Source organism: Lycium ferocissimum, chromosome 3 (assembly GCF_029784015.1).
Source record: "Lycium ferocissimum isolate CSIRO_LF1 chromosome 3, AGI_CSIRO_Lferr_CH_V1, whole genome shotgun sequence".
Lineage (NCBI taxonomy): Eukaryota > Viridiplantae > Streptophyta > Magnoliopsida > Solanales > Solanaceae > Lycium > Lycium ferocissimum.
In genome coordinates this window covers 12,577,023-12,604,608 of record NC_081344.1, presented here as the reverse complement: position 1 = coordinate 12,604,608, position 27,586 = coordinate 12,577,023, and the positions used below count along the sequence as shown (strand labels likewise).

The 27,586-nt window shown below is 34.1% G+C and overlaps 2 protein-coding genes and 1 non-coding gene across 4 annotated transcripts; 2 read left to right on the top strand and 1 right to left on the bottom strand.

Moving 5' to 3' along the window:
- The first annotated feature begins 10,443 nt into the window (after positions 1-10,443).
- Positions 10,444-15,772, top strand: LOC132049752 (uncharacterized). Of its 2 annotated transcripts, XM_059440676.1 has the most exons (4): positions 10,444-10,588; positions 10,672-10,772; positions 13,636-13,819; positions 14,963-15,772. In XM_059440676.1, the coding sequence occupies exons 2-4, from the start codon at positions 10,710-10,712 to the stop codon at positions 15,535-15,537; spliced, it is 822 nt and encodes a 273-aa protein (XP_059296659.1). In that variant the 5' UTR covers positions 10,444-10,588; positions 10,672-10,709; the 3' UTR covers positions 15,538-15,772. The 2 variants fall into 2 exon arrangements, with proteins under 2 accessions (XP_059296659.1, XP_059296658.1); XM_059440675.1 differs by lacking the exons at positions 10,444-10,588; positions 10,672-10,772 and adding an exon at positions 11,625-13,492.
- A 3,554-nt stretch (positions 15,773-19,326) lies between these two features.
- Positions 19,327-19,417, bottom strand: LOC132051331 (small nucleolar RNA U31b). Its single transcript, XR_009413698.1, has one exon. It is a non-coding gene; the product is annotated as a small nucleolar RNA U31b (small nucleolar RNA).
- A 2,024-nt stretch (positions 19,418-21,441) lies between these two features.
- On the top strand, positions 21,442-22,449 carry LOC132050951 (18.1 kDa class I heat shock protein-like). The gene has a single exon (XM_059442277.1). It carries the CDS (start codon positions 21,515-21,517, stop codon positions 22,223-22,225), a length of 711 nt encoding a protein of 236 aa, XP_059298260.1. The 5' UTR covers positions 21,442-21,514; the 3' UTR covers positions 22,226-22,449.
- Positions 22,450-27,586: the final 5,137 nt, after the last annotated feature.

Here is a 27,586-nt window from a genome sequence, read left to right as displayed (position 1 = left end):
ACTTTTAATGGATCGTTGTATGAATGCACTTAACCTCTATGTGAATCTAGACTATTTCCCAATAAGAAAAGATTATTTCTTTCTATGCTTTTCCCAAAGATAAGAAAGAATGCATGATACGTATATCAATTATAATCCCCAATCACAAAACACCCATCCTTGACTTCACAACCTTAGTAAAGGTGTTTAGCTACTCATGACAACGATAAACAATAAAAGATTGAAGATTGCATAATTGAAATTGTTATTGAAACTTATGAATAAAATTGAAAGTTAAACGAATGTGATTTTCTGGAAAACCTTGAAAAATACTAAGAACCCAAAGGTACTCAATACAAGTCTTAAACTCCAGATATCTAAAAAAATAAAACCTAATCAGGTATTTATACAAGTCAAAAACTTAGAATTAATAAACTAATCCTGTCCCAGGTCGGCTTGCAACTCGACGGACCGTCTTTGCACATTGACGGTACCGTCGAATGTCGACAATGCACTTCAACGATCTGATGACAAATTTCAAGCTGCAGAACCTCAACTGTCAATGTACATCGACGGACCGTCAATCATGTTGATGGTCCGTCAATCTTCCCGTCTTTTTACATTAATATTGCACAGTCTCTGATCTTTTACTCAGTGCAATTCGAAGACATACTTGACAGACCATCGAGCATGTTGACGGTCCGTACAAGTGCATAGCTGTGCCTTGTCTTCAAAATTCCTTGTTTTTTAACTGTTTTTGCAATTCCACTTCTAAATACCTGCAACATACACAAAATACATCAAATTAACTAAAACTCAATTGAAAACAAGTAGAACTTAGAGTTAAACAACATCGAATGTGCCATAATTTCACGACACATCAAAGCTCCCATATCACTAACTAGTTGGGAAAGGATTTTAACTGTCTTGCTATTGATGTGCTCCTAACAGGGTTTAATTACCAGGGAGATTTCTGAATCAACGACCATCATGAATCCATTAAAGGGATTCCCTCCTTAATCACTGTCGATTTTCTTCCTCGAGTACTTGAGGATTGCAGATTTGGCCTTGAAATTGACGCTGTCATGGTGGACCTTGACGCTAGAATGAAATAACATGTTGACGGCCTTTACATGGTTCAACCATACCCTTTTACCATTGGTTTTAAACTCCTGATTCCTCAAATTATAGAAAATCTTTGTCTATGATATTGAGTGTGCCTGGGCCAAGTAGCACCTGGTTGACCGTGCCAGAATTCCCTTTTCTCTTGATTCTCAAATCTCTTAAAAGCTCTTTAATGTACTTTTGTTGACTGATTATGGTGCCTTTTGGGGTTTGCTTTACTTGCAGCCCCAGGAAGAAGTTTAGTTCACCTATTATGCTCATCTCAAACTCACTTCCCATGAGCTTGGAAAATTCTTTACAAAGGGAATCATTGGTAGCATAAAAAATGATATCATCAACATAGACTTGTACAATCAACAAATTTCTCCCTCTTTTCTTCAGAAATAAGGTGTTGTCAATTTTTCCTCTTGTAAAGACATTTTCAAGAAGAAACTTTGACAATATCTCATACCATGCCCGAGGAGCTTGCTTTAAACCATATAGAGCCTTGTCAAGCTCGAACACATGCTCAGGATGCTCATGACTTTCAAAACCAAGAGGTTTCTTGACAAACACTTTCTCTTTCAAATATCCATTAAGGAAGGCACTTTTGACATCCATTTGGAATAATTTGAATTCCATATGAGATGCAAAAGCAATAAGAATCAGGATTGCTTCCATTCTTGCAACAGGAGCAAAAGTCTCATCATTGTCTATTCCCTCCTCTTGATTGTAGCCTTGAACCACCAACCTTGCCTTGTTCCTTGTGATATTTCCAAATTCATCATACTTATTGCGAAACACTCACCTAGTCCCAATCACTGTTCTGTCTGAAGGCCTGGGGACCAGGTGCCACACCTTGTTCCTCTCAATAGATAGATGGAGCTTTTCTTGCATAGCAACTATCCAGTTGGGATCTTTCATGCTTCCTTGGTATTCTTGGGTTCAATTTGAGATAGGAAGGCTGAGAAGGCAAACATGTTTCTCGCCCTAGACCTGGTTTGAATACCAGAGTCTAAGGGAGTAATCACATTGTGGAGTGGATGGGATCCTTTGTGCTTCCGGTTGGATACTTGAACCTCAGGATTAGAGAGACTAGGTTCCTCCATGTTTGATCCGTCATTGATATATGCAGAGGCATAACTTCTGCTTCTTTGTTCAGCCTCGGGGGTGCCTGATACAACATCAACTACCCGATGTTCAACTGACTTATATTAACGACATTATTATTTTACATTGAAAAACTATGTTCTATTATTTAATTAGATTATGAATCTAATCTTATTCTACATCCTTCACAATTTTTGCGTATTTTATAGCTCTTTTGAAAAAAATTAGAAAACACAAAAAAAAAAAAAAAAAAAAAAAATTAAGAAAAAAAAAGACGGATTTAAAAAGAGTACACTAATGAGATGTAGAAGGGTATAGAAAGTTACATATGAATAAAATTTGGGGTGTTAATTGTCACGGCCCAAGCCGATGAGTCGTGACGAGTGCCCGGCCATTACTGACCAAGCACCCCTAAACTCGTACTTGTGTCCCATTGAGCAACCTGGTGGCCCATAAATAACTTAGAACTAAGCTATACCATCTCCTGTAAGATTAATACAATAGACTATGCATCGAAAACTCACAACAACGCATATATATAAACATACGTGCTAAGGATAACAGTGTAAGCCGACTAGGCCGCTACGTAAGCTGTACAACAAAAATAAGGGCTGACAAGGCTACACAACATCCCAACTATATACAATTGTCTACAGACCTCTATGGAGTACGAGTTGTAGAAAGGACAGGACAAGGCCCCATTATACCCATATATACATGTCAAAATAGCATACCAAAAGGGACTGTAGCTCCGAGCCAAGTGGAGCGCACTGTCTGTAGTTGAGTGGAAGGCCTACTGAGCTGGATCGCTTGTCTGGCTACCTAAACTTGTGGGTATGATCACAGTACCCCGTGCAAAAGGGACGCCAGTACGAAGCAATGTACTGAGTATGTAAGGCAAAGGATAACTGAAACTGAACTGAAAACAATACAATCTGGAGGCCAAAGAATGCCCTGAATATCTCACCTGACCTGTCTCATATGAAATGCAATATAATGCTATTATATATATCTCACTGACCAAGTGGCCAGGCAACTGAAAAATCTCACTGACCCGTCGGCCAGGCAATCTGTCTCACTGACTCGTAGGCCAGGCATATCTGTCTCACTGACCCATTGGTCAGGCATATCTGTCTCACTGACCAAGTGGCCAGGCTAAAGAAAAAAAAATATATATATATAATATATATATATATATAATGCAGTATACCATGCATATGCGGAAAAAGACTGATACTGTACATGTCTCTTCTGTCTCTCTATGGACTTAAGGACATAGGGAGGGGATATGGCCCCTTAGAAAGAATAACATAACACTCGGAAACTAAGCAATAATATGACAAGCTCTATTTTGACAAATCTCTAGTCATAAGGTTGATCACGCTCTTACCATATATGAAATCATGCCAAGAAAAGAAGGAATAGCCTTAACATACCTGGAAGTTCACTTCTCGACTTTCCAACCTACTTCCGGTCTTGCAATCTACATATAAAACCATTCATGCTATTGTTAAGCTTATCGTCATATGCTTATCTTAAGCCTTCAAATAAACCCCTTTTTAGAATCTGCCAAAATTCGGGCAGTATCTCCCCTATATCTTTTACTCCATCCAATCTTCAAAACAACTCCCAAAGCACAACAAAACATCAGCCATTCCATAATCAAAAGATCATATTCAAACTATACTCAATTTAATCCCAAACTTCTTTTCATAATCAATCCATAACCACAACTTCATACAACCCCTTATACCCTCGTATACGACAATTCCTTAACATCATTATTATACCTCATATCAAGATTATGCTCAAAACATACTAATAATTATGACTCAAGTTAATTCACAACTCAAAATATCATCAAATGTATATTTGAACTTTTCCTCCAATTTTCTTCTCCTCAAATCTTAACATAACTACCAAACAAACTCATAACAATTAAATTAAGATGAAATCTTACCTCAAAATTCAAGACCACTTCAATTCCATGGTTACTCCAATTTAAAAATACTCACCCAAACATCTTCAAGAAGAGGAGACAAGTATAGACCTCACTTGGAAACCTTAACCACTTTAATCTTCACTTGGATCTTTGGGTTAGGCTTGAAAATATGTTGGAATATGTTTGGAGAGGTTTCTAGGGCTTCCTAAGATTTGGGGTTATGTTAAAAATGAAATATAAAAATGACCAAAATTGTCATATAGACTTGTAGGAATATATGTGCATGTTGTGGAAGTTGAGGGAATGTTCTAGAGGATTTGGGATATGTTTGGAGGTGTTTGGATGAATGTTGTGGGAGGTTCTAAAGATGTAGGAATATACGTGTATGTTGTGGAAGGGTCTAGCATTGAGAAATGACCCAAAAATGACCAAAAAGGGTCCTTTTATACTTGCGAACCGACCTAAAAAAATTCGAGCACTGCAGCTGCGCGTCTCTGCTCTGCCAGCCTAACTTGTAATGTCCATAACTCTCTACTCTGATGTCATATAGACGAGCGGTTTGTTGCGTTGGAAACTAGACTTCATGAACTTGATTTTAGGCTTTTACTTTACTTTAAAACTCTTCATATACTAAAAGATATACTTCTCTAAGATTGACCCAAAATTTCTGCTAAAATTTTCCAAATTTTCGAGGAACTTATTTTTTTCGATTCGCTTGATCCTAGAACCTTTAAACACTTGCTTAACACTTGTTAAGAGTATTCCTTAACCTTATAAGGGTTCCATGAGCTCTCCGAGCGTACGTTAGTTTACTTACGACGTAAACGACGCGAGAATTTTCGAGGTGTAACATTAATAGTGGTCGGGAGAAGGCTCAAATATGTCATACTTATATGTACTTTTCTTACTCAGCTACACCTCATTGGTGTACTCTCTTTTATACCTGTCTCTTTTTTTCTTAAATAAATTTTATGTGTTTTTTTAAAAAAAAAATTAAAAAGTCATAAAGTACGTAAAAATTGTGAAGGATGTAGAATAAGATTAGATTCATAATCCAATTAAATAAGAGAACGTAGCTTTTCAATGTAAAATAATAATGTCATAAATATAAGATGAAGGGTGCCAGGTGGCAAAATCTGGTAGTAGTAGAGTTCTGTTAGTGAGTAATGGCATATATGACCCAAAATGATAATGGCGGTGACATTTTTGAGCCCAACTATTAATGAGTGGCATGAATGAGCCTTTTCTGATAGTTCGATGACATATTTGAGCCTTTTCCATTTATAAAAAGATGATTGCAATTATATGCTATTAGTCTATTACAAACTTTTAGATACACATAATTTTACAAAGATCCACTAGTACAATAAATAAATAAATAAATAAATAAATAAATAATAGTAGTAACTATCTATTTTCTAATATAATCCTCCCTCATGACACGGACAATGTCTTCACGTCAAGCCTGGGTCTTTTTTTCACAAAGTTTAAAATTATGGTTTTTTTTGCAAAATATAAACTTAATGAGGGTCGAGTTTTAAAGTTTTTAAAAATCTAAATCACAAACTTAGAAATGAAATTCTACCTTTTAGGTGAATTTGGGATTTGAAAATCAAAATTTCACATGGCAGTTAATGTTTTGGTCAAATGTCATAAACAAACACAAATTTCAAATAAAAACTTAAATTTGAAGTCCAAATTGCATGGCCGAACGGGCACTAACTGCTAAGTATAATCATATTCACGAATCAATTGTGACATTAGATGAAAGAATATGTGGGTAATTTCTTAATACTAACCAAATTATAAAATCAGACTAGTTAATCCACACTATAATGTCTAAACTCTGGTATTGTGTTCTAGAAATCGTTGTGTCTTGCTTGTCATCCACATTGACTTGTTAATGTTGATACACAGGTGGAATGTGACCCAAGTGTGGGAGAAATAAAGAGGGAAGAGACTAATGTTTGTGGGAGACTCACTGAATAGAAGACAGTGGATATCGGTGGTGTGTCTAATGCAATCTGTTATTCCAGCTGATAAGAAGTTCATGACACCACAGGCCCACCTTTCAATATTTAGAGCAGAGGTAAATTGAACTTATATTCATTCGGGAGTATACATTTACATAATATACTACTATTTAACTATTTAATTCTAGGCACTAGACTTACCTTTCAAACTTGAGAGGTTAGTTGTCACAGCTAAACATCCGTGTTTATTATAGTGCAAATTTTTCCCTGCTGGTTATTGTTGAAAATTTTCTCATATTGTTTTTGCAGCCTTGCCCAATTTGTACAGTTGGGGTAGGTATGCAGGACAAACATAAATAGCTTTCGAATAAGAATTTAGTATGTCTTATTTCTTATTTGGTTACTATTTCTGAAATAAATTATACCAAGATTAGAAATAGTACCAGAATAAGTCATGAATATCAGATGGTGGAATCATAGTACGATGCGAGAAATTTTATTTTGTGAGTCATATAATAAACACTACTTATGTGAGGTCATCTCTTTAGTTGACAAGTCGATACTTGCTTGTCTTAAAGCATAAAACAAAAAAGGGAATGTGTTTAAAGATTTAAAATATCTCCCAAAACGGCTATTAGAGAATGGTAACTGCGATATTGATCTTTTTATATTATTTTCTTACTTTATAATCTATAATAATCAATATCTACTATATAATTGAGAAAAAACTTTTCAAAATAATCATCGTTAATTTCTCAACATTTGATCTTAGATATTATTGATCTTTTATCTTCTTTTTTTTATTTTTCTTTTTTTAAATAACCACTCATGTAGTACTGTATGTGTGAATTTCTAGTATTAAATTAAACTCTAGTTGTGTCTTTTTTTTTTTCATAAATGTTAAATGTATGTATGATTGTTAATTAAATAAAGTTACAGATAAGGACATTTGCATGATCACGAACCAACACTGGTTTATAAACATATAGATAGTTTTTATTTTCTACTATGATTATTAATATTAATATTTGGCAATTGAATATTTGATCAAATAATTAAAATTTTAGACAAATAATCTATTTTAAAATTTTAATAAAGAAATAGCGAAAGCAAAGGTTCTAAAATATTGCAATTAAAATTGTACCTAAGGAATTTTTTTTTTTTTTTTTTTTACCATAATCGAATTTGCAGACTTTTTAGATACATTTTCAATTATTTATTTCTTTTTATGTTTCTAGCTAAGCATTTTAATTAGGGAAGGAAAATTATTAAATTCAACATTGCCTTTTATGTTTTATGCTTAAAACAAGCAAAGTGTCCACTTGTCAACTAAAGAGATAGCCTCACATAAGGTTGGTTATGTGACCCACAAAATAAATCTCTCGTACCATGCTATTTATCCTTGAATTTACAATAAAAATGACCAAAATACTCCTGAGATACCTCAAACTAGGGGTGTCAAAAAAATATGAAAAACCGACCGAACCTAACCATACCGAACTAATTTATAGTTTTTTCTCCAATAAAATTGTAGTTTTTTATTTAAGCTTAAAATCGTCCTGAACAATTAGGATGATCTTTTTAATTTATTAAAAAAATCAAAAAAATCCCGAACCGAACCGAATAGCTTTACATGTATGAAATATATTTTATATTTACAAATATGTTAAATTGAATATATAAAATATATTTTAAGTTATGTTTTAAATATAAAAAAGGATTTTGGTCACTGGACATAAATGTATCGAATTCAACTTGTGGTTTCTGTGGCCTATAAGCTGATATTTGTTTTGGCTCAATTGATCAACATTGTTGTCTTTGGCAATTTACTCTTCTCCCTGGTCAATCAGTGAGGGATTCACGTCGTGATGATGCTATCGTTGTTGTCTTGCTGCTTGATATAACACGTTTCAGTTTAATTACTTTGTGTAGTTTTTTAATAGCATTTACATTAAATATTTCAGGAGAAATAAATGGAAGCTTTATTTGATGGTGTGCTCCAAATAGGTTTGTGGAAGTCTGCGTCGTTACATTTTAATAAAGGTGTATTTTTAGGTGAACTTTAAAATTAAAATAACCGAAAATTAACCGAACCGTACCGATATCGAAGAAAAACCGAGATAATGGGACGGTTTTGAAAAGTCTAATTTTGGTTATCAAAATAAAATAACCGAAAAATTAGGATGGTATAATTTTATTAAAAATAACCGATCAAACCGTTCCATTGACACCCCTACCTCAAACCCTTTTTCTACCAAATAAGGTGGAGGGTATTTTTGTGAACAAAACAACTTCTTCTTAGAAATTATGCAATGCATGTTATTTTTAAATCAACAAACCAAACAATGAATAAGAAATAATATCAGGATAACTAACCCCAGTGTAACTAATCTCAATATAACTAGGGAAATCAAAACCAAATACCCCTAAAATACAAAATAATTACAAGCCCCATGCCCCTCCTAACCTAAGTCGCTTCTTATCCAACTGGCCGAAACTATTTACCCGACGTATCCCGTCGTCCAAATTCTTTCCCCCATGATATCATTGTAGTAAATATCATGATGGTATCATGGAAGACTAAGAGCAGGACTGACAAGTCCTCCATGATACCATCAAAATATATATATATAAGATGATGGTATCATAGAGGTTTTTTTTTTTTTTTTTTTTTTTTTTTTTTGAAGAAAAGTGTGTCTTTTTGAATAAATGAGCATGATCATCCATAATACCATTTCAGTATATTCATATACCATGATGGTATCATGGATGACTAAGAGAAGGACTGAAGCAGTCTTCGATGATACCATCTCACTATATTTATATACCATATTGATATCATAATTTGGGAGCATCTCGGGTAAATAGTTTTGATTTTTTCTGGGGGTACGAAAGTAATTGGGAAATGGCCGGATAATTATTTTGATTTGAGGGGGCATGCGCGTTCTTTTCCCATATAACCAACCACAACATAACTAATACTAACAGTATAATTTGTCTTCAAACCAAATGACTCCGTACATTTCCCCCACCCCCCCCCCCCTCCCCCCCGCAAAAAAAATCCCATTTAAAATTACTCCCTTCGTCCAATTTTAAGTGTCTTACGTTCCTTTTTAGTTTGTCCCAAAAAGAGTATCTCTTTCTATATTTAGTAAGTTGAGAATTCAAGCATCTTACCTGACAAGTTTATAACCACAAGATTCAAAGGACATTTTAGTACATTATACACATCTTTAATTTAAGACCACAAGATTAAAAAATCTCTCTTTATTTCTTAAATTCCGTACTAGTCAAATTAAGACACCTAAATTGGACGGAGGGAGTAAAATCCAAGACCAGTCCACATAAAGTCTTAACTAAAATTCTTCTTTAAGCTCAACTACCAGCCCACTTGAAAGAGTCCAAACAAAACTAAAGCTTTTTTTTGCGCGGAGTGCCCTTCTTTTGGGTGGTCTTTAAATTTTTCTTTTTCATATTGTGATGTCTTTAAATTATGCCCTCATATTCTTTGGTCTTTAATTTTTGCCCTTCGCATTGCAACTTTGAGCTTTCGCGCCGAAATCATGAGGTTCTGAGTTCGAACCCCCGCTCAAGCATAAATTAAAAAAAAATCGCAAGACAAGGTTTGGGTCGCGTGTATGCCGGACCCGGCATACTTTTGTTAAGGAATTACAAATTTTATGCCGGACCCGGCATACTCATGCCTTATGGGCAGACTTGGCATAAGTATCTCCCAAGGTCCGTGATAACTTTGATAATTCTTCACAAAGTTATGCGGTGGGGCATACTTTTAATGGGCAAACTTTATTTATGCGGACCCGCATAACTTTGTGAAGGAATTATCAAAGTTATGCGGACCCGACATACTTATGCCAAGTCTACCCATAAGGCATAAAATATGGGTCAGCAGTAACTGTAATTCCTTCACAAAGTTATGCGGTGGGGGCATACTTTTAATGGGCAAACTTTTATGCGGATCCGGCATAAACTTGTGAAGGAATTATCAAAGTTATGCGGACCGGCATACTTATGCTAAGTCGCCCACAAGGCATAAGTATCTTGGTCCCGATAACTTTGGTAATTCCTTCACAAGTGTATGCCGTTGGGGGCATAGCGAAATTTAAACTCTGCCTTGCGAATTTTTTTTAAAATTTTGACTGCGCGTGGGTTCGAACCTGGAACCTATGGATTTTAGCCGAAGGGCAATATTTAAAGATTTCAAATATGAGGGGCAAAATTTAAAGACCACCCCAAAAGAAGGGCAATTCGCAAAGTTGATCTTTTCTGTAAGCCCAACTACTATTTAATTGCCCAAACTAAAGTTGATCTTTTCTGTAAGCCCAACTACTATTTTCTTTGTCGTTTGTAACCTCCCTTGGGCTATAAAGTCAAAATAACTTGCTTATCATACATAACCACACTGCTGTAATAAGATAGAGCTCCGTTCCTTACCTTTCCTCTTTAACCAAATATTTCACAGGTAATTTAAATCTCTATCCTAAATAATTCTTGTAGTTATTCTATGTGATATTGCTATGGTAATCTTTGTCTGCCTATATGCAGAGTGAGCAGTTTATGACTTGAATTTTGTATTAACAAATATGGAGGTGGCTTCGAATTTCCAAACATTGTCTTTTGGACCAACAATTAGTCGACCCCATATCGTGAGTTTTTCTTTTTTCTTTTTCTTGACATGTTTTCTTGTTCCTTAATGTTGCTAATTAACATTTCTTGCTTTTTACTGCTAATTTAGATTTTTGACTTATTTATAAGGGTTTTGTACTGCTGAATTAAAATGTTGGGATAAGCTGAGAAATTTTGTAGTTTTAGGTTCCTTTCTTCTCAACATTGTTCAAGAATTGCTTATGTGATCACCTGTTGGATAAGAATAGGTGTGCAGTGTGCTTAATTTATTGTCAAATATTAATCAGAAGCTCAGCTTCCATAACCAGACATGGGAACCCACAGCCGCTACCCTTTGGGTGCGCACAAGGTAAACCCAGCTCCTGTGCAATCGCTCGCAAACCACACATGCAGGCAAATCCCCCGTTGTCGTAGGCATGGGGTATCGAACCTGAGACCTCCATTATGAAAGCCCTATGCTCAACCAATTGAGCAACCCTTGCGGGTGACTGATTTTTTTTTTTTTAAGGGATCTTAGTTTCGTCTTATCTTTTGGACTTGATCGTTTATACATAAATTTAAGCAAGCAGTGATGGTTTTGTCTCATTGAAGGATATGGGTTAGTATTAATAACACCAACCAGTTATCTCTCATATGGAAATAATATTTCTCTATTTTATAAAACATACTTTTCAAGAGGTGTGTACTTTTGATCTTCAAGTACTTTTGTGCACCTTGTCTCTCAGGCTCTTGGCACAAATCCTACACATAAGACTGTTGATAACTTGATACAATAAAAAGGCAAACTTTGTGGTAATTGCGGAAAGCCTGTTTTGTCGAGAACTGCAAAAGCTCAAGTGTTAATTTCCCAGACTTATTGTTAACCTTTTGATTGATTGAGGGTTCTTCTTTTTTGGTCATTTGAATATTGGATTGGTTAACAGTGCTTTCATCCAAATAACAAATGACGTGCTATCAAACTCAGTCCTCTCAGATTGCTGCTCCCTTTCCCTTCTTTTTCCATCACTTCGTTCATCCTTTTTGTCTCCTGTTTTTCTTGTGATGAATTGTTAGCCAGTAGACACTGCTATGTGTTCTCCTCTTCTTGCTCTCTTCGGTTTATCCTTATTAAAAGAATTTGATGACGTTGCTGGGTTTATAAGGACTTGGTTACCAAATCATAATAATTATCGAAATGAAATAATTTGATTGCTGAATTTGCAAGGATTTTATAAATGATGCAGAGCTTGGTTGCTAATGGTTGATGGTGGCGATATCAAGTCATGATAGGGGTAAATGCAGAGGTTATGGATGTGTAATCTTTGGAAAATTAATGAACTAAGGTGGAAATAAATAGGCATGATAGAGGTAGTTACGGTGAATTTATGTATGTGCTGTAAAGTTGCTACTGCGCTGAAGGAAGACTATAGGCAGAGGCTGATGTAGAATTTGAAGTGTATGGTTACCCAACAATCTCAAATTAATATACAATAATAAACAAACAAAGGAACTAGTACTAAAGTTCAATATATATTTAAAGAATAACAAACCACTTAAAACACATATATGAAAAAGACGCAGACAAAAACTGTGGATCTCTAACTCTGACAAGCGACAAATATTATGTATTATTTTTGCAAGATGTGGGTAATGACAATACACAATAGTTAGAAAAATTATTGAATAGAACAATATAAGAAGAAAACAAAAATAAAAGAATGAAGAAGACAATGAAGAATCTAATAGCAAAGTGGCAACGGCAAAATGAAGAATAGGGAAGAACCTGCATGGGGTATTTTGTAGAAACAAGAGTAAAAAAGGTTGAGTTCAAGGGTATTTGAACCCTCATCATTTATAGGACAGCAGCTTAAATGGGTTCCTCGTTGCCGCTGAACCATCAACCAGTTTTGGCACTGGGTCCGAGATACAACTATTATAGCTTTAATAGGTTTTTCAATATACCAGACACCCTACATTCGCCCCTGAATATAGGTCCTATAGTGAATTTTTCCCCAACGCTTTTGTCTAGTGGTAAAACCGCAATGACGATCTGTGGATTAGGTTTACATCACGGGTTTGTGCCCCACCGTAGTCAAAAGCCTGGTATTTAAGTGAAGAACGGTAGAGGGGCGGGTCCATTGTCTACTAAGCCTTGAACCACACACTACTGGTCCTCAGGGATTCCTTATTTATCAAAAACAAAATGAGGTCCTAACATGAATTTCTTTCCTTTTCCAATAAAGCAATAATTTCTCAAAAAGTTAAGGTTAAGGGCCCACAACAGAGCAGTATAATCTTTTGGTCCATCAGAAGTATTCTTGGTAGTTTTTGTTTGTCATTCGCTTCCAGTCATCTACATTTCTGTTACCAAATATTTTTAGGTCTGAGATTTCATCAATTTCCGCCTGGTAGTGATGATATTTCACTTCCTGTTGCTCTTCTTCTGCTGCTGCCACTGTTGTTGTTTTGCTGTCATTCTTTCTACCCATAGGAATTTGAATACACTTAAAATTCTAAGCCCCTCATAATTGCCATTGTGCTAATTATGTGTTCCTAATCCCCTCATTCCTCAGTTATATTAAATTATAATCAGTTTAGCCTCCAAATGTGTTCCCTGGGCTGCTCGGACTGCTGCACCAGAGTTGTTGAATGCGACAATTTGGTCTTGGTTAAGGCTGAAAGTTTAGCGGTTGCCTTGTTACAATCCTATAAGGAATTGTGGTTGAATTTTGGTCGAGGATATGTCTACAGTTGTGCATCTGTCAGTAGTCTAAATCTTCTCCTTTTACTTTTATTAGTTTTATGCTGGTGCTGGTATACTATTAAGAAAAACTGTTACTGATGAAACCACAGTGTTTGGTGAACTTAATATGGATTTTATTTTGTCTTCAACTTTCAATGTAGGGACGCATTGAGTTTAGAGGATCCATAGCTTCAGGTCATTCCAATATCAATGGAGTTCAGATTGATCACTGCCTTCCTTCACCTTCTCTAATGCAACTCAATGTAGTTTCAACTGGCAGAATTAAAGTAGGGTCTGGATATTTTCCTGGACATGGTGCTTTTGATTCAAGAAGTGGAACTTTCAGTAAGTTCTCCTTGCTTAGCTTGAAATTATTCAAAAAGTTGACTTACCTTTTTACAACTTTTGATTGCTGAATGGGTCATTTGGTTGAAGGGATTAGGAAAAATAACCAAACATAAATTTCGCATAAAATAATACAATGTTTGGTTGGAAGCATTAGGAAAAATAATCTCCGAATAACTAATGCAAGTGCAACATGTTGTCTTTACAAGAAACGATAACTGTAGCTGTTGCAAGTATATCATCTAAGAAAAAAAAAAAAAAGAAAGAAAAACTGATGTAGCTCTTTTGATTTTGAATGTTTAATGTTTAATATAAATCATTTTAGTTTATCTTGTTTTGGGGTGTGTGTGTCTGTGGGGTGGGGGAAGAGAGAGATGTGGTAATGGTATGACTATATATATTGTTCCCCTTGTTTGCACTTCTTTTCTGTGACTTAACAGACAAGAGATGAAACACTGTGAATTTGTTAACTTATGGTTTTCACCAGAAAGTATCAGTTTTACGTCTTGTCAATTGGTGCTTTGATATCTTCCATGAAGATGAACAAAAACACTAATGTGGAGGAACATGTGCTTTAAAGCACAGGAAACTTTGTTTTTGAATTCAAGGTGTTTCTATGAAAAAGGACTTATCTTTCCTATTATATCAACATCCAGAGTACATAGTTGAGATCACATAATCTTCTTGGTATTTTCTTTACCTTTCTCCAAACTTTATATTTAGTGGAGAAATGGAAAGTATGAGGAGAAAAAGTCTTAGCTTCCACTTGCTTCTGTTTTTCTCTGTAGCATTTAGAGATTACGACCTCTATCTAGTTAGGAACACTTTGTTATGTAAGCAAGTAACCTATTCTGTTGAAAAAGCAATAAGTCAGCTAAAAATTCTTTTTTGGCATTGTAAGTATCTGAACATTTGGTTCTTCCTTATTGTACTATTACCCCTTTATGCATGTTTGTGTCATAATTGGTGGCCAGTCTCTTAGACAGGCCTTTAAATTTGTGTTACATGCAGCAGGTCTTATACCTGCTAAGTGTGTTGCATCTGTCCAATTTCTCTTTCCTTTTTCATTTAATTTATGGGTTACTTCAGATTTCCTCTCTCCGAAGTTGTAAAATCATCTAATTATGTGTTTATTCAGAACAGCACCTTTTAGGCAAGGCCCCCATTCACATTCACTGAGACCATGCCAGGTCATGAGTGAGGATTCCGAAGGAACTTTGAGCGGTGAAAACATTTTGCTAGATGAGGAAACCTTGGCGAAGGATTTAAAGACTGCTATTAAAGAGGAGAACTATGCCCGAGCAGCAAAAATTAGGGATAGCCTCCGACTTCTCCAGGAGGACAGTAAGGCCTCTGTACTAGCAGCAAACGCTCGCTTTTACAATTCTTTCAGAAATGGAGACTTAGCTGCAATGCAAACCCTCTGGTCAAAGAATGAGAATGTTTGCGTTGTGCACCCTGGTGTTAGTGGCATAACTGGCTATGATCTCGTAATGGGAAGCTGGGAGTTTGTATGGGCAGAATATGATTTCCCACTTGATATCGAGATTAGGGATGTTCAAGTTCACGTTAGAGGTGATATGGGGTACGTTACATGCATTGAGATGGTTAGAACTAAAGGCAGCAGCTGGGGAAAACAATTCGCTACAAATGTTTTCGAGAAGGTTGATGGGCAATGGTTTATGTGTATTCATCATGCATCGTACATCGACTTGTAAAATGTTAACAATAAAGCTCTTGTAGAGGTTGTGGATATCGAATGAGTATGTTAGGCGCAGAAAGTTTAAAATCTCGGCACAAAAATTTTGTAGCTTTTCTTCTACTATAGTTGTTGTGACCTATTATTTTTGAATTAAAACACTATGGTCTTTGTCTCTTTGTGTTGTATCTCAAAAATTGAGCAGTGTATGATTGACCTGGTCAGGTTTGGATTAATGCAGATTGGTTTATTCATTGTTTGTCTGTAGACAGAGTGAGAGAGCTAATCAAACAGACATGAGATTTGTAGGATTCGATTTTTCGATTTAGTCTTCAATTTGCCATGACTAACTTTGGATTTGTTTTCCTAATCCATTGATGCAAAAATACTAACTTTAAACTATATAGTGATCGAAACTTTCCATAAGCACTCTTCTTTCAACCTTTTACACTTGATGGACGTCTTTGCAAATTTAAACATATATATTTATAACAAAATAGAGAACTTATTCATTGAAAACATGAGGCAATATCAAGTATGAGTAACAGTACATAAAAAAGGGGTTGTTTGATTCAAAATTAGGTTATTCTAGGATTATAATCTTGAGATTATAGCCCGAATAGACAATTTCATTGCACCCACAAGTGTTACTTAGTGGTTAGTGAAGTGGGTTGAGAATCGTGAGGTTTCATCGCTAAATCCAACATAGACAAAAGTACTAAGTCGTTTCTTCCATCCGTCCAACCCTTGGTGGAAAATCTATGCTGGTGGGACGTAGGAGGTAGCAAAGGAAACTAATCGAGTTGCACACAAATTCGCTTAAACACCACAATTATCCAAAAAAGAAAAATAGATGATCCTGATAATCTCATGATTTTGAACTTTATCCTATTGTAGTTGATACCCAAATATAAATATTGAATGTATTGAAATTACCCTAGTCCATATAACCAAAGGGCCTTCAATACATAAATTTAATGATATTATTGAGTAAAACAGAAAATGTAACAATAATATCACTTTAATGGATTAACTGTGGACAATAAATGCTCGCTTGTGTTTTCACTGTCTGGTTACTTGTCCCACACCGGACATTCAATAACAAACTTGTCCTTTAAAATTAAAGGCAGAGTAGTCGTACCCATGTGGGGGTGTGGTGCTGAGATTACACACGATTCGCACTAAACCCTAAACCACTTCTGTGATCAGAAGATTAATAGTTGAAAGGGGGGTGGTTTGCCCGGTGTTTTCCCCCAAAATTAAAAAGAAACACTGATGCCTCTGCGTGTGTGATTCTCAGAGTTGAATATATCTCCAGGCAGGTTAGAAGGTAGTGTGCCATTGACATGGACAATGTCTTGTGGTCACTTTGTTCCTCGCTTGCCAAGCACCCCCATTTTTCCATTTCTGTTTCTAGGAGAAGACCTAGTAGGCGTTTGGCCATGAAAACCAAATAATTTTCACTTTATTTGGTATTTAGGAGTTGGAGTAAAAGATGAAGTTGTGTTATGATTATAGTTTTTGCAAATAATATTGGTTGTTTGAAAGTGAAAAATAAATTTTGTTTGTTTTTCAAATTTTAAATACAACTTTAAGTTGTATTTGAAATTTTTATGGCCAAATACCTTAAAGTGAAAAAAGTGAGAAAATATTCTTAAAAAAAGTGAATAATTCTCTTAGACAAACGGGCCCTTTGGATCCTTTTGGTCATAATTTCTTCTTGTTGGTTTTCAAGTTTTCAATTCAATTATATTTGGTTAATTATTGAAGTCATTTTTACTTTTCAAATTTGAAAAATTGGTTAAAAAAATTTCCTCACAAACTACAATACTTTTTCAAGTGAAATGCATGTTCAAGCATAACTTTACTTCTAAATACCATTTTCAAAGACCTCAAATATTTTTTTTGAAAAGTAAAGACACTCAACTATTGGTATTTCACCTAGAAAGTCATTCAAAAATGACATCTTTCAATAATTATGTGATACTTTTTCCTTTATATATCTATTAAAAAACGAATGTCATCTTTTATTTAGAAACACCTTTAAGTTTCTTATTTACCCCTACTGAGATGTTTATAATCACAAAAGAGTCTGATTTGTTTAAAACGGTAAATGTCAAGTCTTTTTTTCTCTTTTTCTTAAATTAGTTATTTGTCAAACACCGCTACATAAAATGAGATAGAAAGTATATATATCTCTAAGGTTGATATATCTTTATTTCTCTACTATCAGGGTGAACATTTCATTTTCTATTCCATGGATAAAGAGAAGTGATCATTACGTTACACGGTCATACGGTATCTACAACAGCTTAGGTAAAATAGGTAGGTACTTCTTTTTCGTGTTTTCTCCGTTAATTTGCATCTGAGAATAAAGGTGATTCATGCACATAAATCAGTGAGAAAGTTCTAATTATGCGAATATCAGGTAAAGATTTGCTAGCTAGATGTCACAATCCAAAGCATTTACTTTGTTCTCTTTCATACTCTTCATTTTCCCCTTGTATGGTGATTTATTTAAACTTTATTAGATTGACAGTGCAAAACTCTATTACACTAGGGAATTTTCCCGCTCGTCAATGCCTCTCATTATTGAACTTGCGGCTAATCCTTTTTCATATTCAAAAATTAAAATAAAAAGGATAGATTCTTAGTAAAAATTAGTAATAATGAGAATATTTCAACTTAAATTAATATTAAAATAATAAAAGGTAAATTCTCATAAAAATTTAAAATATAGAGAATATTCTGCCTTAAAATTAAAAACATTAGCACAGTCACATACTCAAGTACATCTAAAATGATGTACTTGTATTATTCTTTTATTAGTTTTTTTTTTTTAATCTTCTATATATCCTCTATAAAATTTGTCTGTATGGACTCTTCAACTTTGCAGCATAGACTATGTGTCATTGAGCAAATTTATGAAATGGTCGTTTGTATTAGTTAAAAGGATAAGAGATTAAATTAATACTAAAACAAAACAAAAACAAATATATAAAGTGAAAAAAAATCTGGGTTAAACCATTACTTTTGTAGATACACGACGGTGGATTCCTCACGGAGCAAACATGTAACAATCATCTTGTCTACTAATCCTAAATAAAACTATTCATATATACCAAGAAATCTCACTCGTATTGTGCACAACGAACTTGTTAAGGCCATAAAACAGTGTCAAGTCTTCTTTTCAGAATTATAACCAATGTTTGTTTTGCATTGCAACACATTACTTGAACTTTCTTTTAACTCTCGACTCACTGCTCTTTTATCTAGATATAAACACATTGAAAAATCAATTTACAAAAAAATCAATTTGTAAATCTTGCACATGTAATTGAATCCTGTGCACGTGACACCGTAACCGTATTATTCAAATATCTATTAAAGCATAAAATAAAAACTCTTTGTCCAGTGAAATATGAATATAGGGATCAATACTTACAATCTAAATATAAAGAGTTTTTTTTTTAACATTTAAATATAAAGAGTTTAGATGGTACTGCATGATACAATCTTAAACCAAGTACAGAGTACTTTGTGGTACAATCTACATAGTTTTTATCTGTATAGTTCAAATAAAAATGTATTTTGAGTTCGTTTAAGAGGGGGGAAAAAGATGAAAACCCCCAAATCTTCAAAAGGAATGATATAGCATGGTAGTGCAAATTTTTAGATATATGCTTATGTGGATAAGCATCATCACATCTAATTCACATACCTTTCATAAACATGACTATTATCCAAGAAAAAAAATCAAAATATACTAAATACAAAATATGGAACAAATTAGAGTCATTGTATTAAGGAACCATATATAATGTGTCAATCACCACATTACAAAAACTGATTTTTTGTATGAAACTTAAGACCAGATGGCAATAACTATCATCTTCTCCCTTTTCAGTTTTCATATAAAAAATTCTAGTAATCGTAATAACAAATAAGTTAAACCTTTTTTCCCCTAATTCTACACATAATAATAAAAATTTTGTGTTATTACTAAAGGTTCAGATCAAGCTTAAAATGAAAAATGAGTCATTTAAAAATAATACCTTCATAGAGATTTTATTGCGTCGAAAAAATAAACTTTTTTCATGAGATTTTAAGATTATTAAACAAACATACTCATCTAAATAAAAAAGAGTCACTAAATATGATAGGATAATACCTTGACAGAGCTTCTTCGGTATTTTCTTTATAAAAATCACCATTATCACCCTATTGCCCGCACCTTGATCTAACGATGGCAATTGAAGTGATTACATGCACAGTAATCACATTCTCATTAATTTCCCAATATCGGCTACAGAAGTATATATCCCCCAGAAAAGTTACACTCAACGACTTGCCATAAGAATGATTACTGGAACGACTATATAATGCATGAACTTAAAAGTAAACAACATTTTTCATGAAATAACGTAAATATTAAAAATAACTCATGATCATAGACATAAGCCTAATAATACAATATTTAATCCATTTACAGCAAAAAGCGCGTATCTCAGCTATTAGAAAAAGGTTCTCTACTATGGCTTACTCTCTTCTCGCCACCGGTCAAATCTCCATTTTTCCTCATGTAATATTTTTTTAAAATTTTTCATGGTTCTGCAAAATCAAGAAATTATAAAAAGCATTTTCTTTTCCTTGATTAGTTCCTCTTCTCATTATGATATATAAAAAGAAAATACTTGAATGACACCATATACGCACCAAAGGATGTTTAAAGAAGATGCATAACCATATCCATGAATGGAAAGCCATCGTACTGTAAAAAAAAAATCAACACACAAACTAATAATTAGGTTAACTAAAGAGCAAAAAACTTTATATTGAGATACAAGTAAATGCCAGGGAAATGGCAGCACCAAATGAAATCTTCAATACTGGAAGTAATAGACAATTAAACTGGATAAATATGAATTTAAAGTAATGGACAATGGAAATTAATGAATATGAATATCTCCAAAAAAGTTTATCAAGTAATTACGGAGTATTAATTTTGGTAATACAAGAATCAACTTGCCTTTTCACCTAATTATGATGTTGTTTTAAGTCTGCAATTATTTTATTTTTTCTGATAAGTGTGGGCTTAGTCATACCTTTTCAATATAAAATCTAACATAAAAGTCAAAACTCCATCTCCGCACGTCGTATAAACGTCACCTTTCCAGTGACCCAATTCCCAAAAAAGAACTAACGGAAAACTCGCCGGCCAAAATGGAAACCAGAGCCGGAGTGAAGTACTCCAAAGTCCTAGCTTTGGTAGCGATTTTAGTATTCAATTTCGTCAGTGACTGACAATTAAAATGGATAAATATGAATTTGAAGTAATGGACAATGGAAATTAATGAATACGAAAGTAACCAAGTATAATGACATTAAATGGAGAAGGAGAAAGGAATGTGTGAATAGGAACTAATGGAGATTAATTCATAACAACTCACGAGAGAGAAAAGTAGAATTAAATGGACAAGGCACGACGTTTTAAAACCTGTACACACCTATTCCACATATCAAAATATTTCTTTTTTACTAATTAACTAACACAATTAAATACAAAATAAAGGCAAAAAATTGAGATTAAAGATAAATAGAGTTTAAGTGCAGAGGTGTCACATCGACATTAATACGTCCTTGTTTGACTCTTGGAATCCTAACGGTGCCATATAAATTAGAAGAGAGGGAGTATTTATTTTTATATAAAGTTACTTGCAAATATTTATTATGTAAATATTCCTATAATTACTTTATATATAACTTAATTAAGTAAATATATTTTACACCGTCATTATATAATCTATCATTTTCCATCCTTTTAACTTCTAAAACACACGTTAATTGTTAAAGAAGATTCCATTTCTGAAACTCTTCCCTATAAATACATACCCCACGCCATAACAGTCAGATCAGCAAGAAACTCTCATTATATGACATTTCATTCTCTCTAAGAGATTTTCTTATTCCAAAACAAATTAAAGAGTACGGCAAAAATGTCTTTAATGCCTCTTTTTAACGGTCGCAAAAGCTATGCACGCAGACAGAATCCTCCTCGTCAGCCAACAACAACAATTACGGATCAATCCCAAAAAAATCAGGCTGGACAAGGTCGTTACGATTCACCAACAAAAGTTACCTATCAAATCCAGACAAATCGAGGTGAGCATGATCTTTATTATCCACCGACAACAATTTTTACTCATCAATCCCAAAAAAATCAAGATCGACAAAATCTTTATGATCCAACAATAAAAATCACACATCAGCCCCAACCAAGTCGAGGTCAACAGGATCCTTACTATCCCTCGCATGAATTTTATCTTGAAAACCCTCGATCTCTCATAGCACCAGCACTATCATTCCCACATGAACCTCCATCACTAGCTCCAATTGAGTATAAAGCAACCCCAGAGGCACATGTTTTTAAAGTTAATTTGCATGGATACAAGAAAGAAGAAGTGAAGGTTGAAGTTGAAGATGACAGTGTCCTAAAGATTACTGGGGAGAAAAAGATAGTACAAAAAGGATATGACAATTGGCACCATTTCCAGAGAAGAATTGGGAAGTTTTCTACTACTTTTAATTTGCCTGTCGATGCTAGGGCTGATAAAGTGAAGTCAACAATGGAGAATGGAGTGCTTATTATCACTGTTCCTAAGATGGGAACCAAGAAAGCACACGTTAGAACAGTTCGAATATCCTGATATATATAATTATATTTCGTGTTAAAAAATGTTACTATTATTGAACCGTTGAATAGAGGCTATATCAGCATCTATTAATATAGTGATGTTAAATAAGGAGGAAAAAATATAAAGGAAAGTTGTAAGGTCTTTAGTAATTTCTAATGGATATGACGATGGATTGAGCATGCTTGTGTAATAGTAGCAGCTACTTAATAAATAAAAGGGTATTTCTTTCATAATTATTCGTCTGTATTTTGTCCAAAATTTAATTTGTTGCTTGGGTCGTTATCCCCACATTAAAAAGTCTGCTACGAGGAAATTGTTTCAAATATGATATAATCGCAACTCACTCCAAACTTCATATATAGAGCAAGACAATCATGCAAATGTTGAAAATGTACGTATGTCAAGAATTAGTACATGAGATTCTCTAGTGCAAATAGCAGCTCTGAGTTGGCGTTCTCCTTTTTGGTTTGTTTTGTTTCTCATATTTTCTTTTCCTTTTTAGTTACTTTATCTTCATTCTTCTTTTTGTCCCCTCCTTTATTTTTCTCTATTCATTTTTTAAAGATTAAAAAACAAAAAATAAGAATATTTTTTTTTCCTTTTGCAAATGAAAACAAAATTTATAAGTATAAAATATGACTCTGTTTTTATAATTTTTAAACTGATATGAAAATTATAATAGTATTAATTATACTTCACTCAGTATATTATATATATTACGTGGTATCATAAAAGACTAAGGAAATTTGTTGAAGGAATGAATCAATCTTTTATAATACTTTGTCAGTATATGTACTAAACAATGTGGGTATCATAGAGGAGTAGAGGACTGAGAAGTGTTTGTTATAGTGTTCAAGGAATGAACAATTCTCTATGATACCCTGTTAGTATATGATATATACCATGTGGCCGTATCTTAAAGGATCGAGTTGTGTTTTTCATGAAGGAATGAACCAATTTTTGCGATATACTTTGATATATACCATGGAGTTATCATAGAGGATTGAGTTGTGTTTTTCTTGAAGGAATGAACCAATCTCTGTGATACCATATTAGTATATGATATATACGATGTGAGTATCATAGACAAGTTAGTCTCTATTATATCTTGTTAGTATATGATATATCATGTGGGTCATTCATTCTTGATACCCTCTTAATATATGATATATACCATGGGGATATCATAAGAGATCGAGGAGTGTTTTTCTTGAAGGAATGAACCAGTCCTCTCTATGATACCCTGTCAGTATATGATATATACCATGGGGGTATCATAGATAACTGAGGAGTGTTTTTCTTGAAAAAATAAATAAGTCCTCTATGATATCCTGTCAGTATATAATATATACCATGAGGGTATCATAAAGGACCGAGGAACGTTTTTCTTGAAGGAATGAACCAGTCCTCTATGATACTCTGCCGGTATATGATATATACCATGGGGGTATCATAGAGAACTGAGGAGTGTTTTTCCTGAAAAAACAGACAAGTCCTCTATGATATCTTGTTAGTATATGATATATATCATGGGGATATCATAGAGGATCGAGAAGTGTTTTTCTTGAAGGAATGAACCAGTCCTCTATGATACCCTATCAGTATATGATATATACCAAGGGGGTATCATAGAAAACTCAAGAGTGTTTTTGTTGAAAAAATAAAAAGGTCCTCTATGATACCATGTGGGTATCACATAGGGCCGAGTAGTATATTTTGGATGAATCAATCAATGTTTTATGATACCCTATCAGTATATGATATATATATCATGTGGGCATCATAGAGGAATGAGTAGTCTTGGAATGAATTTTTCATCTATGATACTCTATTAGAATATATATCAGGTTGGTACCATTACAGATTGAGAGTTTTTCTAGAAGGAATGAACTGCCAGTCCTCTATGATACCATGTCAGTATATGATATACCATGTGGGTATCACATAGGGCTGAATAGTATTTTTTGAATAAGTCAATCAATCTTCTATGATACCCTATCAGTATATGATATATACCATGTGGGTATCATAGAGGATTGAGTTGTGTTTTTCTTACAGGGATAAATCAATCCTCCATGATACTCTGCCAGTATATGATATATATCAGGTTGGTATTATAGAGGACTGAGTGTTTTTCAAGGAATGAACTGCCATTCCTATATGATATATAAAATGTGGGTATCATAATATACTGCAACGGTATACTTCAACTGCTACTGATTTGATATACTATATGCTAGAATAAATTATTTTTTGAGATATACAAAACAATAAAGATAAAAAAATTTAAAAAAATATCAATTATCCTTTTTATCAATATAAAAATATAAATAAAAAAATAAAAAGTAAAGGAGCCAAAAGACGTGTAGAATTAGATTATGAAAAAAAAAATATATGAAAAACTTAAACGAAAATCACCATAAATAAATAATTAAAAAATAGCAAAAAAGGTGAATGAAATTAGATTATGGAGATAAAAAGAAAAAAAGGAATAAATGAAATTAAAAAAGGAACAAGAAATAAAGAACTAAAAAAAAATATGAAAAGAAAGGAACTATAATTAATTATGGAAGTAGATTATGGTGAAAAAGAAAATGAAAAGTACTTAGTATGATTAGGAAAAAAATAAATGAACAAAAAAAGAGAAAGTAGAAAACAAATGAAAAAAGAAAAGAAGAAAATAAAGAAAAGAAGATAAAAAGTAAAGAAATAAAAAAGAGATGATTACACACAAAAGCCAAAATAGGTAAAAAGGATAAATAATTTTGGGAATATGAAAGTAAAAGGGGCATGAAAAGGTAATTATTTTACATATAATGAGCATTGGTGTTCTTTCCCCTAGAAAATTCTACGTAATAAGAAGACTTGATTAGGGGTGGGCGTTCGGTTCTTCGGTTCGGTTTTATCAAACTTCGATTTGGCTATTTCGGTTTCGATTTTTTGAAGGTGGACACCGAACACCGAACCAAACTAGTTCGGCTCTTCGGTTTCGGATTTTTGAAGTTTGGTTCGGTTCGGTTTTGGTTTTTTCAATTCGTTTTTTTTTATATATGATATTAGAAGCGATTCCATTTACACTAATTCATATTCTCAAAAGCAACAAAATATAAACTAACAAATTAAAATCAAAATTAAACAAACAGGATACACAAGAACAGAAAACCATAACCATAATATAGGATTACTAAGTGTTATATACATACAGTAAGAATAATTAAGAAAACACATAAAGGACATACATTAATCCTAAAGACATATCTTAGTCACCTTTCTTTATTAAGGATATTTGATTTTCTCAACTGAACTGGAAAATTAGGGATACAAAAGCAAAAGAAAGCTTATTAAAATTGGATTTTTTTTGGGCTTAAACTTAATGGGTCTGGACTATTTTAATTTTTTTGGGTAATGTATAAATTTCGGTTCTTCGGTTCGGTTTCATCAAAGTTCGGTTTGGCTATTTCGGTTTCGGTTTTTTGAAGGTGAACATCAAACACCGAACCACACTAGTTCGGTTCGGTTCTTTCGGTTTCAGTTCGGTTCGGTCTTGTTTTTCGGTTTTTGGTATTTATGTCCAGCCCTAGACTTGATAGAATCTAAAATACTACACTTGGGATCTATATTTGCAAATTAAGCATCTTTCGGTCACCTTTAATACTATATTACAAATATTTCCTAATGTCCAGAGGATTCAACAATAAAATTTATATATATAAAATAATATTTTAATCCTATTTGTTTATAATATAATTTTCTGATGAAGGCAATTCAATTCTCTTCTATCCATGTATCTCCGCCCCTAAGGCTTGTATTAAATTAATTGAGCACTATATCTGTTCCAAAACGGAAAAGGCCTAAATATACTCCTGTACTATTGAAAAAGGGCCAAATATACCCGTCGTTATACTATTAGTCCAAATATACTCCTGTTGTTATATTATTAGTTCAAATATACCCCTCCTTTGTTAAAGTTGTCCACCTTGGATATCCTATCCTACGTGGCACTGACATTTGATGAGGTGGATGTTACGTGACATTGCCACCTCACCCCTAACCCATTTTACTCCTCCCTTCTTCCACCACTAAAATTTCCACCCCTCCACCACCATTGCCACCATTACCGCCATATTATCCTTCAATCCCACCTCGAATCCCAATTAAACAGAAGTTGTCGTCTAGTCAAAATTGTCAAGAGCTCACACTTATTCCCAGTATATGTCACGACCCGGCTACGAGCCATGATGGGTATCCGGGGCTAACCACCGGACACCACTCATTCCGTTACTTATCTGCTCTCATTCACAATATATGCTCATAATCATAGAAATTATTATCATTTGATACATATTCACTTTTATAAACATAAGCCCTTCGGCTATCAAAATAATATATACATGCATATACATGAAGACTGTGAGACCATACTACCCACACTGCGTATCTACGAGCCTCTACTAGAGTACTAGACATATGGACGAGACGGGACCCGCCGTGCCCAAAATATATACACATATATACCAAAAGAATAATCAATGGCACCTCCGAAAATGGAGTGCTCTCAATCGCTACTAGCTCCTACGAGTCCGGATCACCTCCCGCTTACTACGTGGGCATGAACACGCGTCCCGAAAACGGACGTCAGTACGAATATTGTACTGAATATGTAAGGCATGAATGATATGAACATAATAGAGAAATCATAAGACATAAGATGAGGACATAACCTTCGAATGGATACTTCTTGTACATATATCGTATGTAGCATATCATATGAATCACCTTAGCGTATACATCATTATATCATACATACATCATCATACCATTCATACCTCATCATCGTTAACCCGCGTCCGGTAACCCTCATATGCAGCCCACTAGTGGTGTCATGCCCGGCTCTCTAGGCTCGGTGTAAACATAGCAACCCGTTTTAGCGGTGACATGCCTGGCCATCTAGGCGCGGTGTAATCATATGCAGCCCCCTGTAGCGGTGACATGCCCGGCCATATAGGCACGGTGGAATCGTATCGTCATATATACCATATGCTTATCATTATTATTCATCTCATAGGCATATCATAATTTAACATCATTATACATTTATTATCAAAACATGCATTAGAACTCGAGGGCAATTATAGCTGTGTCGGGGTGACATAAGATCGTGAACCCCTGATTACGTTATGAAGTAATCATAAGCGTCATCTCTCACCTTGGTAGGACTAACATTTTAAGGTGAGTGCACATAAGGAAAACATCAATAGATTATAAGTAGCATCGTATCATGGGCTATAGCTTCTTAGACTTAACTTATCATCATCATTATCGTACTCATCGTGCATCTCTTGTCTCATATAGCTACTCATGAACAAGGACTCG

Coding starts and splice junctions, on each gene's coding strand:
- LOC132049752 (XM_059440675.1), top strand. CDS start 13,337: ATGTGTTCCCTGGGCTGCTCGGACTGCTGCACCAGAGTTGTTGAATGC. Junction 13,493..13,635: donor ATGTCTACAGTTGTGCATCT/GTCAGTAGTCTA, acceptor CTTTCAATGTAG/GGACGCATTGAGTTTAGAGG. Junction 13,820..14,962: donor TTCAAGAAGTGGAACTTTCA/GTAAGTTCTCCT, acceptor TATTCAGAACAG/CACCTTTTAGGCAAGGCCCC.
- LOC132050951 (XM_059442277.1), top strand. CDS start 21,515: ATGTCTTTAATGCCTCTTTTTAACGGTCGCAAAAGCTATGCACGCAGA.